Source organism: Pinus tabuliformis, chromosome 5_1 (assembly GCF_031772625.1).
Source record: "Pinus tabuliformis cultivar Carrire ecotype Pingquan chromosome 5_1, CPIR1, whole genome shotgun sequence".
In the NCBI taxonomy this organism is placed as follows: Eukaryota; Viridiplantae; Streptophyta; class Pinopsida; order Pinales; family Pinaceae; genus Pinus; species Pinus tabuliformis.
The window spans coordinates 131,034,771-131,047,173 of record NC_142305.1 but is presented as its reverse complement, the minus strand read 5'-3'; the positions used below and the strand labels follow the sequence as shown (position 1 = coordinate 131,047,173).

General features: G+C 36.3%; 1 protein-coding gene across 1 annotated transcript in view; it reads right to left on the bottom strand.

The window, feature by feature from the left end:
- Positions 1–3,039: 3,039 nt before the first annotated feature.
- The window catches only part of LOC149163775 (pectinesterase 31-like), a 243,999-nt gene continuing 234,635 nt past the window's right edge, over positions 3,040–12,403 (bottom strand). Inside the window, exons 5-6 of the mRNA XM_089431857.1 lie at positions 3,521–3,694; positions 3,040–3,432 (exon numbers count right to left, since the gene is read on the bottom strand). Coding sequence (XP_089287983.1) covers positions 3,264–3,432; positions 3,521–3,694 — 343 coding nt within the window. The 3' untranslated portion in view covers positions 3,040–3,263. The remainder of the gene's footprint in view (positions 3,433–3,520; positions 3,695–12,403) is intronic.

Here is a 12,403-nt window from a genome sequence, read left to right as displayed (position 1 = left end):
AGCGAGAGTGAAATTATGGATGTTTATAATATTTTTAATTAAAACTAAGTAAATATGTCTATTCATTTCCGTTTTTATTATAGCAAACGATCTTTTTTTATTTATAGTATATTTAATTTTTATTTTTAAAGGGACACATGTCAATTCTATGTTGTGCACAGAACGAATCACACATCACTGTGATACTAGGGCATAGAATGCACCAAATAAAAATATCATTATTTTGACATCATTTTCAATATTATGAAAACTATTTTAAATGCATTTCCAGCTTTTATTCAATATTATTGCTTACTCTATTTTCAACTTTATTGTTAATTATATTTCCATCTCTAGTTTCAAGTTTTTTCAACTTTATTGTTAACTATATTTCCATCTATAGTTTTAAGTTTTAACATTACTTTGACATAACAATTCTATCACAATTTAGGTCACCAAATTGACCATTCAAAACAATGCCTTTAAAATGGACATAAAAATGTCAAAACTATGGTTGGAACTCAAAACCAGTGTTGATAATATCGGTATCGGGAAAATATCGGCGAGGGTCCAGAAAATATCTTATCGGCAATATCGGCGAAAATATCGGCAAAATATCGGCAAATATCGGCAAGCATAAAAAATGCATAATATATTCATTTTTTTCAGATTTTTAAACATATAAAGCAATAACAACATGAAATAAACACATTGGCACATAAATATGAAGAAAACATTGATATATATGATGTCAAATAGAAATGATATATCAAAGGCGATACCAAATCGTGCTAATCCCTGATAATTGTCCATTCAAGGACTCAAATGTGGAGAACCAATACAAACTTTGTGAGTGCTAGAATGTTTCAAAACAATCGAGGATATCAAAAGTATGATGGCTGCAATTTACAGGATTATGGATCAGTGCCTGACACTAATTTTTACCTCTGATGTAACTAAGTGAAATTTGAAACTAGTGGTTAGAGTGATGACCGGTTTATGACCTGCTGCAGTAATCTCCACTTCCAGTATGCACACATCTGGATTTGTTTTCAATGTGCAGACCATGTGATAGCTAAGTGTTTGAAATTTGAATTACTATAGGTCAATGTGGTCCCATCGCTAAGAAATATTGCCCTGTACGTTTAGAAGTTTATTTCATCTACATTACTGGGAAAAATGCAACAGCAGAGGGTTTATTATATTTTGTTGTGTAATCTTCATTTTGATTATGTTGGTAAATTCTCTGGTCATAGTTACAAACTTACAACATTTCTCCAATATCATTGATTTATGAAAAATTGCCTGTGGATATATTAATCCCTTTGTAGCCCCGAGGGAAAGCTCAGCTGGTTTAAAATTTAAATACCATGCTGTCCTACTGCTGACCTGGGTTTGATTCCTTTGGTAAGGGTCAATGGGTTCAGCAGCAGGTGGCTGTGGGGATGAAAGTCCATGGCTGGGTCCCAGAGGGTGAGATGTAGCAATGTAGCAACGATTCCAATACAAAAGACTATTCCCAAACAAGCGTCTGTTTTCACTACAACTAATCCATAGAAGCTTCAGAATATTGACTAGAATTGTTCACTGGCTTTGGACAGGTAGATATTATGAATGAAATAATATGACCAGAATAGTCTATCAAATATTTTATAAAATTCATTGTTCTGTTTTACACTTTCAGAATGAATACCATGGCAACTTGGATACTCATCAACAGTGTCCATTCCCAAGGCATCAACAGTGTCCATCAGGCATCTATAGTGTTCATTGCTAAGGCATCTATAGTGAAGTAATAATTAAATTTCTTTTCTAGACAGATTTCAGAAATTACTAACAATGGAAAATCCCTACATCCGGGAAAACCTGAAGAGTTTATCATATTATACGATATACATATATCCATTCCCTCACAAACGAATATATTATTTCAACTATTATGGATTTTTATTATAAATTGATACATGAAGTTTGAACTATATGCAACAGCGCATAAATGAATCAATGATAAAAGTTTAAAACACGGTGAAGACCAGCGTTTGTAAACCAGCGTTTGTATATAACTAAACGCAGCGGCATTGAACAGTGAAGACGATGACACGATGTCGGGACTCGGATTCATACCTTTGAAGTTTTCTTGGCAGCCAAACGGGAAACCCTCCTTCGCACTCACTCTCCAGCTCTCACGAAAACAAAATGACGTGCATTGAAAACTCAAAAACCATTTTATAATTCGTCGATACAACCTAACCGGCGATATTTACCCTCGTCTCGCGATATTTACTAAAATATCGCCGAAATTTCGTATTTCTCGCGCGAAATTCAAAACTTGAAAATATCGCGATTTTTCGGGGGTGATATTTCGGCTCGCCGAAAATATCGCGATTTTTGCGAATATCGCCGATATTTCGGCGATATTATCAACACTGCTCAAAACACAACAATAAAATCCAGATTGTCAAAACACAAATAAAATCCAAAATTATCACCCTGAGTTCAAAATAAGATTGGAAGGGAGAATGATTATCATTCCATTTGAACCATTTGCACTCATTCATGACAATAAAATCCAAATGGTCACCCTGAGTTCAAAAAAATCCAAATTGTCACGAGGAGTTCAATATAAGAGGGGAAGGGGGGACATTCCATTTAACTATTTACACTCGTTTTTGAACTATACACACGGATTTAGCTAAAGGGGTTCAAACTTCCATATATATATAGAGAGACGAACATCTTCTTTGGTGAAGGTGGCACGTTCTAAAATTCCAAACATTTCGATTTATAATAAATGGGAATTTCTTGTTTATTATGAGTAAGGGCTATTCCTTTTCTATTATGTGTGCCATGTCCAAGTGGTACGTGCCAAAATTCTAAACATTTCGGTTGATATCAGACGATAATATTATCAATAAAACATATGTGATGTTGTTTCTCCCAAACATAAATTCAAGCAAGCTGGTAGTTTCTTTGACAATAGAAAATGCTTCCCTGCTATGCTTGCAAAAGATGAATCATATTTTAAACTGAGGTTGGTATTCATCTTCTATACATGGAAAATGATCGCGAGAACTTTAAATTCCAACTTGTTAAACATTAAAAATCGGTGTCTGTAATTAAACAATATAGATTTCAACTACTTTAAACCTTTGTCTTTAATGATCTGTACATGTCACTACATCAAAATTAACAGTTGAAACCCACAGCTCAGTAGATTGTATGACATACTAGTAACAGATACGTTAAACCTAGAACATGCTTAAGCAACTGCTTTTCAACTAGCTTTAAGAATAAGCTGACACTGGTATTTTCATTGACATGGTCTTCATCAACCAAGGTTTCTGTTGATCTGGATCAATAAAGTATTGAGAAATAAATTCTAATGCCTCATCATCCATCAGCTGCCTTGACCAACTAACCCGTTTACACGGATCACTCCCAGGTCCTGAACACCTGTCACACAACATTAATCAGAACGAGTGTAAGTAGATTGATTTTCATTTCTTAGTAATCAACATTGTGGGGAATTAGTCTAGCAGACCTGTACTCGTAGAAGCATGCACTTCTTTCATTTTCAGGGTTGTTCCAATTATTCCACCCCACTGGTTTGATGCATGCATCCATCCATGTATATGCAAATACTACTCTACTAAATGGTGCCCATGGGCGTCCAAGATGCATGTAAGGGTTTCCTCCTTTGCCAGTGATCACACACCTGCATGTTACAATTTCCACACACTTTTAGAACTCAACCTACAAGAGACAGAGACAGATAATAGAGACAAAATAACTTAATGCTTGTCCACGAGTCACTAAATAGGTAAATAGGACTACAAAATATAAGTAACAACAAACGTGGGAGTGCCATAGTAACTCTTAATAGAGAATCCTTTGCAATTAAGAGAATCCTTTGCATTAATACCATGCATGAATAACATTGAGTCACTAAAATAGGTAAATAGGACCCACAAAATACAAGTAACAACAAACGTGGGAGTGCCATAGTAACTCTTAATAGAGAATCCTTTGCATTAATACCATGCATGAATAACATTTTTTCTTTTTGCACATTTAAGACAATTTTTCTATCAATTGATTGACTAAAATTGAAACAAAGTGGTGTGCTTAAATTTATGAAGACACCACTTTACCAATATTTGCTCAAGGATTAAGTCTCCATCCTCCCTTTCGAAGAAAAGTATCGAATAGTGACTGGAAACACCAACTTTAATTGCGCACAATCAATATAATAGCTGATTTAACAAGAAAATAGACCAATATGAACCATAATGCAAAATATGTCGCTTAACCAGCTAGGAATGGCAGCTCAAGACACTATAATAGTTCTCACAACACGATAAATTTAACAACAGTGTCCTCACACATGTAATCTTATTAATCAGAGAAAAAACATTACCAGCTAGGAATGACAGCTCAAGACACTATAATAGTTCTCACAACACAATGATACAGTGTCCTCACACATGTAATCTTATTAATCAGAGAAAAAACATTACATAAAGAGAGAGGCTTAGCATGTATATAACCTCTTTAGCCTCATCTCAACATGCCAAGTATCCTTGATCAAAAATTCAAGGATAATCAATATGACAAGGCCTAGCTATCTTCTAAGGAATACAACACTTATAGAATTAACTTTATTAGTCTAGAAATATAGTACATACTAGAATAACTTTATTAACCTAGGAAAACTATCTAACTAAATGAACTTTAGGATTATGAGGTCAAAACACAAGATTCAATTCTGTAGGAAATTACAGTTTACACATTCAACAGAATGGTGGAGAGAAAATAAAAGGTATATTTTATTGATGACATAGGCATACATCTATCACGCACCATATATCACTATAAATGACATATTTAAAGCACCCTTAGTAAATTGCTTTATCCTAACCACTAACCCTAACATCTAAATACAACATGGATCACATCTCTAACATATAAAGTGACATGAGCATTAATAAGTCCTAATTAGCATAGATTTATCTTAATGTTTGATTTATCAAGCATTGAAAGGAATCAAAAGGGTATTTATAGGTAAATTTCTCCATGCCTAAAAGATCCTAGTTAAAATAGACGTGAGCCAATTTATTTTTTCATTATATTATTGTTGATTTTTTTTATTTTCCATATTTTATATTATGAAAACCAGTCTTTCTTTTATTTTAATTTATTAACATTATGTCACATTTCACATATCATCCATAATAGATTTTGCATCTCACTTCTCTCAATGCAACAACACTATATTCAATGTTACCACTCTCAACAAACTTATCAAATCATTAAAAAACCACCAATGTTAATGAACCATTAACCATGTGAGTATGTACACCCTCTACTAAGCACGCCATGACTATGTAAAAGAATTTCATGATCAGTTTTAGGAAACCAGGAATACAATACTTTTAAGTATGTTAAACCACAAGAGGTCTTCAACCTGCGGTGGTTTAAGGAAGGCCAAAAACCAAAGGCATGCTTAGGGGCTTCTCTGTCTCTGGCTACAACTCTGAATCTAGGTATGCTTGTCTTTGGTTCAAGGCTCAGGCAGTAGGTTCAAGTTGTGGCTCAGGCTCGCTTGATTTATCTTTGAAACTTGTAGATGACCATCAATTCACCCCCTGTCAGATACAAGGTGAGAAGATGAAGAGATCTCAAATGCAAGGCTTTTCAATATTCAAGAACAAATCCTGTTGTATGAGCAAAATATCTTCTTGGTTGTTGAAGCCCATTGCCAAGAAGAGATCCATCCAAGGTGAATCTCTTTTCTTGCAAGAGGCTTGTTTTTGAAGCATCTATTTGAATGATGAGTAGTTTTATGACAATGGTCACATAGATGAAGATCAAAATAGTGATCTTTCACATGGCCAACTCTGTCACACTGTTGGCATCTAACATTTCGTTGTCGTTGTTGTGGAAGAAGAGCGGGATCTGAAAGAGGTGAAGATAAACCATCATGAAGAAACCCAACACTTTGAAATTGAATGGGCTTAGAATAGTCAGGAGTGTGAAGAGAAACCTCCTTGTCATAACCAAGACCAGTTCTATTCTGGTTTCTAACAAGCTCTTCCCAAGGTCTGATGATGGGCTTGGGAAGTGGAACTTGAATTTCTGCATCTTTATACAAAACTACTCCTGAAATTGACACTTGATCTGATTCAACCTCTGGTTCAATTTCTTGCTACTGATGGGAGTTTGTCTCAATCTCACACAAACGGTTGTTCTGAACAAAAACAAGTTTAGAATGATGCCTATGTTGTTGTAGCTCATCTCGCTGTAGCTATGACTAAGCTGCAAAACTTCAATGTTTTCTTGTGCATTCTGTAGACAGATATAAATATTAGATAGAGTGTCCTTGTTGATTTTAATTGTCTTCTACAGTAGATATGATTAGAGTTATCAATAACTCTAATAAATTATCAATTTGAGCCATTAAATAAGGAACTATGCGTTGACAATGGTTTCGAAGAGCTTTCAATTTCCAAAACAGTCAAACACTTACTCTCTACCTTTTTTGTCTTTGTAATAATCTGAACAACATTCTTGATATCGTCTATTAAAAGTCCCAATCCAATGCAATATGTACAGATGGTAATACTTCAATATCTATGAAAATCCTTCAATGTAAAATTCCCAATTCATATACTATACCACAGACCTCACATATACTATCACATATGATATATCAACCTAGAACATATATTACCATCACATATGGCCTTCATACCATATACCATATGACCAACGGACAACATGAACACAGTATAAAATGCATTATAGCTAACTCAAGTTAGTGAGGTATATGAAGAAATCTTATGCTTAAGTAAGGCGTTGTACAAACTCCTCTTGGATTGATGGATCAAGGTTGATCCTATATGATTTTTTTTCCTAACGAAAGCAGGAGAGATCATGTGTCAAAGGTAGTTGACCTCGGAATTCGAGATGGAATATCTTGACTAAATAGTTGATAGCACCACTGACAGAGGGAGCAAATCAAGATTGCGATGGAAGGATATGTTTAAGAAAGAATACCCAGTTCGGGTAACCAGTGTAACCAAGATGATGGATCAAGTGAAGAAAGCAGATCAGTTTATAGTTGAGCCAAGGAATGTAGCTCAACACATATTAAAGTACCAGCATGGTACAGTTGGTCATGGCATAGTCAGTTATGGTTTGAAAGATGTCTCAAACAAAGAAGCACGGCTTCTTGAATTCACATTGGGCAAGGAGTGTTGAAGACAGAGAGAGTTTGAAAATTGCTTTAGTTTGGACTCCATTATGATCTTTTCGATGATCAGGAAGTAGACATTTGTTGCACTCAGTGGCCGAGTATGTTGTAGCTTGTTTGGAAAGTATAGAAGCAATATGGCTCCATCTTGCAGGATTGTTTGAACAGGTGCAGATGACAACCTGATGACAGATCGAGGCACCTTGAGATCTAGTACCAATACATGGTACAGGAAGAGAGCAGTGAAGCTTGAGTATATCTCCACCAATGAGTCGGCAGCTGATATGCTAGCAAAACCTCTATCTCGAGCGAAGTTTGTATACTTCAAGGAAAATCCTGGACTTGTGGAGAACACCTCTATTAGTGAGAGGGAGTACTAATGTAACATCAACAGGGACATGGCTCGGACTATAGTGACAACAAGAGCATGGCCTAGGCCCTAGACTATTGATAAGTGGACAACAGGGGCATGGCTTGGACTATTAGTGACAACCGAGGCATGGCTCGAACTGTTAGTGAAAACAAGAGCATGGCCTAGACTATTAAGGAGTGAACAACAAGGGCATAGCCCGGACTATTGGTGAGATAGCATGATGAGCGAACATTCTTGAGAGGAATGGTCCCTGACACCCGAACACTCAATGGAGTAGGTGCCTTTTTTCAACATCATTGCCTAGGGTGAGACATGGGTGTCCCTAGGGTTTGACCATGGGTGATGGTAACCCTAGACTAGTCGGAGTACCATGAGGTGAGGTGCCCACCAGATCATGGTAACTAGTTGAGTTAGTACCATTGGTTAGAGAGTGCTAACCTGGGTTGTGTCACCTATTGGATAATGATAACGCTGATATAGGCCAAGAGTGTTGACCTAGGTGATGATGTTATCGATGAATTGTACCTTTTCCTAGAGAAATTTGTCAACATGAGAACATCTGAATAGTCATTATGAATACCTCCCTAGTTAAGAGGGAGTGTTGAATTTTGTAACTATGGTCAGTCTTCATAATGTATATTTTTGGTCCTTGATGTATTTGTAAGCATGTTCTTCATGTTTGAGTCAAAAGAAAACAAAAAGAAAAATTATATTAGACAAGTTATTCATGTCGGTTGTAAAAAGGAAAATTTTGAATTTATAAAAGAAAAATTTTTGCTCCAAAAAGTAAAAGTCGACATCCTCCTAGTCAAGTCGGCTCTCTTCAAGTAATCAAGTCGGCTCCATGAGATTAAGTCAGCCCAAAACTTGTTGGCAGCCATTCAGCTCATTGAAACACTATATATTGAGGCATTCGACCTCTTCTCCAAGATGAATTTGGATCTTTTGTGATATATCTCTCTAAGGCTAGTGAAGAAGCTAAGAAGTCAATTTGATCACTCTCTTGAATGCAATTTGTCTCCCTCTTGACGGAATTTGCATCTCTTGTTCATGACAATTTGGATGGTCTGAGACATAAAATTCTATGATTAAAGTTTGAAATCTTTGTAATCCTTGTAACAAAAGAAGAATGAAGTTTTGTGATGGCACTCTGTTGAGAAGGCCAAAATTCTGAGAAAATATTTGTGGAAGGATCTTTATTAAAGGTCGAATTTAACTAAGTCCTTATGATAACACTTACTCATATCTCTATGAAAGCACTACGAGGAAGGATGAATCTTTGTGTTGAAGAGGTCAAAGTTATGCTCTAGCCAAAGCAAATCAGATCGAAGCTATTGATAAGCCAGCTAACTTGACTAGGAGGGAGGAAGGACCAAGTTTGACCTAGTTGTTACTAACATGTATCTTTGTCGAATTGAACATTTCACTATTGACAATGTTGTTGGATTTTTCCCCCACGTGGGTTTTCCTAGGGTAAACAATTGTTTTCTTTGTGTGGTTGTCTTTTTATGATCCTACTGTCATATATGTGGTATTGTTGATGTCTTTTGTGTAATTTCTTAATGATGGAATTATGAATAAAAATGTGTAAAAGAATTAAATTTATAGTCGTTTCCTTTTAGCTGTTAGAAGGCCCATCTCCCTATTTAACTTACAGCTATGATCTGATTCTTCATCTTGTCCTAATGATGAACCACATAGGTTGGTTCGAAACGCGTCGACCATATTCTTCCGATGTGATTTCTTCCAAAAATGTTTCTATTATTCAGAATTAAATTCATTAGAAGCAATTATCAGAATAAAAGACCCTATAAAAACCAACATTGTTCACACATGTGAAGGAGAGGAAGAAGAAATTCGAAGTTTGACCAAAAGCTTGACTAGCATTGACTGAATTTGTCTGAGGTTAGTTTGACCTATGTTGATTGAGATTTTTTGAGGCAGTTTGACAACAAAAAAGAGGAGTGGATCGAGACTTTTCTTTGGCAGAGTTGACTGAAGTTTTGGGTAGTTGACCAAGCTCTGTTTGGGTAGTTTGACCGAGTTGACCAACAATTGCACAAGGCTAAAATTCGACCCTGTTGACTGAGGGTGACCAAAATTCTTGGCAACAACAGGAAGGCCAAATTTCGGCATGTTTGACCAAGTTTGACTTGTGTGGATTTTATGGTCAATTTGACTAGTTTGATTGGAAAATCATATTGTACTTTTGTTGAATTAAACAATTTCTCCTAAGAAAAGATTATTGGGTTTTTCCCAAGTTTGGGTTTCCTAGAGTAAATTTGTGCTTCTTTGTGTGCTTGGCTCTCTTTATGATCCTACTGTCATTATTGCATTATTGTTGAGATTTTTTATGTATAATTGTTTAATGATGTATGTGACATAAGTGATCTTGGTTAAAGAAATCAATGGAAAGTAATTATCAATTTAGAAGATCATATTTCTCTTAAGAAAATCAACACCCTTCACATAAAAATAATAATAATAATAATTTCATCCACCTACTTGAACTTAGAGGACCCAGTAAATACTTTGTGTTTTAGCCCAAAGACCTGTGTAATATGTTAGGATATTCCGACACATAGGAAATAGTTAAGTACAACTTGGTCTAGTATAGAGTTAGGTATAGAGTTAGGTAAAGTGTGTTTCTTTACTATGTACATTTTGTAACTTACAATCCGACGGTCACGATATGTAGTGATCCGACGGTTCATTCTCTCCTCGGTATTACCGACACTTGATCCGTGGCTTAACACCCGATTGGTCCATGATCTCTATTTAAAGAGCATGGAGGGTCATTTGTAGGGTACTCTGTCTATGAGAGAAGCATATGTAAATTTTCATTCTTTTATTAATAAATTGCCTGAAGTGGCCGCGTTGGCTCAGGCCGTGGACTGTTTCCCTCTTTGAGGGTTTTAACCACGTCAAAATACTGGTGTATTGATCTATGATCTGTTTGTGAGCGGTGTCCCTTGGTGTCCTGTCTGAGGAACTTACCCTGTAAATTCCTACATGGTATCAAAGTTATTTGAGGGCCGCGTCCATTGGTGATCCAAATCTGAAGCCGGTAGAACTGCATCCGACTACCGTTTCCTAGATCTATTGTTTCTGACTGCTTTCGGGCCAAGAGGACTGCTCTATTGTGTTGGGAGCATCTGTTCCAGTGAGGAACCCCTTTCGTTTCATGCGAAAAGGTTTCCGGTAGCCCTAGCTGCGTCATTTTTAAGATATGGAGGTATACAGTGTTTATTTGCAGTTTACAGTTATTTTCTCTCTGTTTATTTCGGTTTCGGTTTATTTAGCTTTTTTTATTACCGGATCTATACCTTTCATTTCTGCGTATGCTCTTTGCCCTGCGACTCTGTGCGATTTGGGCAAATCAGAAACAGAAAGGAAGGATTTTTCTCATGTGTATGCTCTTTTCCGCTGCGCCTTAGTGTGATCTCGGAAAATCAGAAACATTGAGAAAAATATTTAGTTTTCGGCGAAAGCTAACTTCGAGCCGCAAGGTTCGTTTTTGAAAATATTTAGTTTCCGGCTAAAGCTAACTTCGAGCCGCAAGGTTCGTTTTTTTTTGTATGTCCGTGTTGGGTTTTGTGTTTTTTGTTTTGTAGGGAAAAAGAGCTTTCTCAAAGCAAGCACGCAACCCAAAGCATCAACCCCTCTCTCTCTCTCTCTCTCAAAAACTTTTTGTATAGCTCACTTGGTGCAAAGCTAATTTATGAGAGTAGAGGTCTTGGGTTCAAGTCTCCATTTTGTGGGGGTGGATTTTTTCATTTCTGCACATTCCCGCACTTCGTCGGCGACTTCGTCAATTTTTTTTCAAAAAGCCATAACTTCATCCGGAAGTCGTTTTCAGAACCGTTTTTTTTTAAACGGCCTAATTTTTCGAGATCTTTCCATTGGTACACTTAGTTTCAGCATCTACAGCTTCAGTTTCTGTTAAAAATGGAAAGTCCATGCCAAGTCATTCTTGATAGCACTAACTACTTCCAATGGTGGTCCTACATTGTGGATTTACTTAGAAGTAAAAGTCTTTACAGAATAGCCACAGGCCAAGAGACCAAACCGAAAGATGAAGATAAGGCAGCTAAATGGGAAAATAGGCAAGACCAAGCACGTGGGTTGATAGGGATGTCTATTTCTCCAGATCTTAGATTCCATATTGCAGAACTTGATACTCCTGATGAAGCACTGCAACAAATTACTAAAGTCTTTGGAATTAAAAATGAACTTAAAGCCCATCAACTTGAAAATGAATTGCTTACATTGGACCCCAATAATTTTTCTTGCATTGAAGATTTTTTGTCCAAGTTCAAGACCCTTAGACTTCTCTTGGAAGGTGTTAAGGTTAAGAAAGAAGATAGTAGCCTTATCTACTCCATTCTTACTAAGTTGGGACCAACCTATTCTGTGTTTGTTTCCACCTTCCATTCTACAAGAGAAGCCTTCATTTCTCAAGGACAAACCTACAAGTCCCCTTCCTTTGATTCCTTTTGTGATTCTTTAATAAGAGAACAAGAAAAACTCTTACACCTTGGTCTTCTTCATCTTGGAAACTCTTCTAAGAAAGCGTTAGCCGCAGAGCAGCAACCAAATCCAAAGAATCCTAAGAAGTTGTATCCTAAAAAGAATGGTCCTAAACCAAACAAGGGTCCTAAGCAATTTCAACCTCAAAATGAAAAATCATTTCAACAAAATGATAAGACAAATAAAAACAAAGGGAAGAAGACTGATAGACATTGCAACCTTTGTAATCGAGATGGCCACTTAGAATCCAAATGCTTTAAGAAGATGGA